Source organism: Pygoscelis adeliae, unplaced genomic scaffold (genome assembly GCF_000699105.1).
Source record: "Pygoscelis adeliae isolate BGI_AS28 unplaced genomic scaffold, ASM69910v1 Scaffold220, whole genome shotgun sequence".
Taxonomy (NCBI): domain Eukaryota; kingdom Metazoa; phylum Chordata; class Aves; order Sphenisciformes; family Spheniscidae; genus Pygoscelis; species Pygoscelis adeliae.
The window spans coordinates 107,602-108,210 of record NW_008824049.1 but is presented as its reverse complement, the minus strand read 5'-3'; the positions used below and the strand labels follow the sequence as shown (position 1 = coordinate 108,210).

General features: G+C 51.9%; 1 protein-coding gene across 1 annotated transcript in view; it reads left to right on the top strand.

Annotated features, from left to right (window-relative positions):
• SLITRK3 (SLIT and NTRK-like family, member 3) overlaps window positions 1-280 on the top strand; it is a 3,294-nt gene extending 3,014 nt beyond the window's left edge. Inside the window, exon 3 of the mRNA XM_009333590.1 lies at window positions 11-280. Within this exon, the coding sequence (XP_009331865.1) occupies window positions 11-280 (270 nt within the window). The remainder of the gene's footprint in view (window positions 1-10) is intronic.
• Window positions 281-609: the final 329 nt, after the last annotated feature.

Below are 609 nucleotides of genomic sequence, written 5' to 3'. Positions count from 1 at the left end.
CCCGCGGGAGCGCGACCGCCCGCCGCCCTGCGCCGTGGGTTTCGTGGACTGCCTGTACGGCACCGTGCCCAAGCTGAAGGAACTGCACGTCCACCCCCCTGGCATGCAATACCCGGACCTCCAGCAGGACGCCAGGCTCAAAGAAACCCTTCTCTTCGCGACCGGCAAGGGCTTCTCAGACCATCAAACCCCCACAAGCGAATACCTCGAGTTAAGGGCCAAACTCCAAACCAAGCCGGATTACCTCGAAGTCCTGGAGAAGACCACGTGCCGGTTCTGACCGCCGCCCCGCCGCCCGCCCCGGCACCGCCGCATGCGAGTAGAGGATACAGCTGTGTGCTCTCCCCCGCCAGATGTGCGCGCTGCGGGGAAGGGCCGTTCTCAGATCATTAATCGATGAAGTGCCTTCGCAGACTTTTGCCAGCAGATGTTAATCAATCATTATTTTTTATACTGAAACTGAGACTTTGACTGTGCCATGTCTAAGGTATATTATTATTATTATTACTATTATTATTATTATTATCGGGGATCTTTGTATTGATCCTGATTAAGTAAATTCTATGTGTGTCTCTCTCTTTTTTTCTTTTTTTTTTTTTCCTTTTTCTT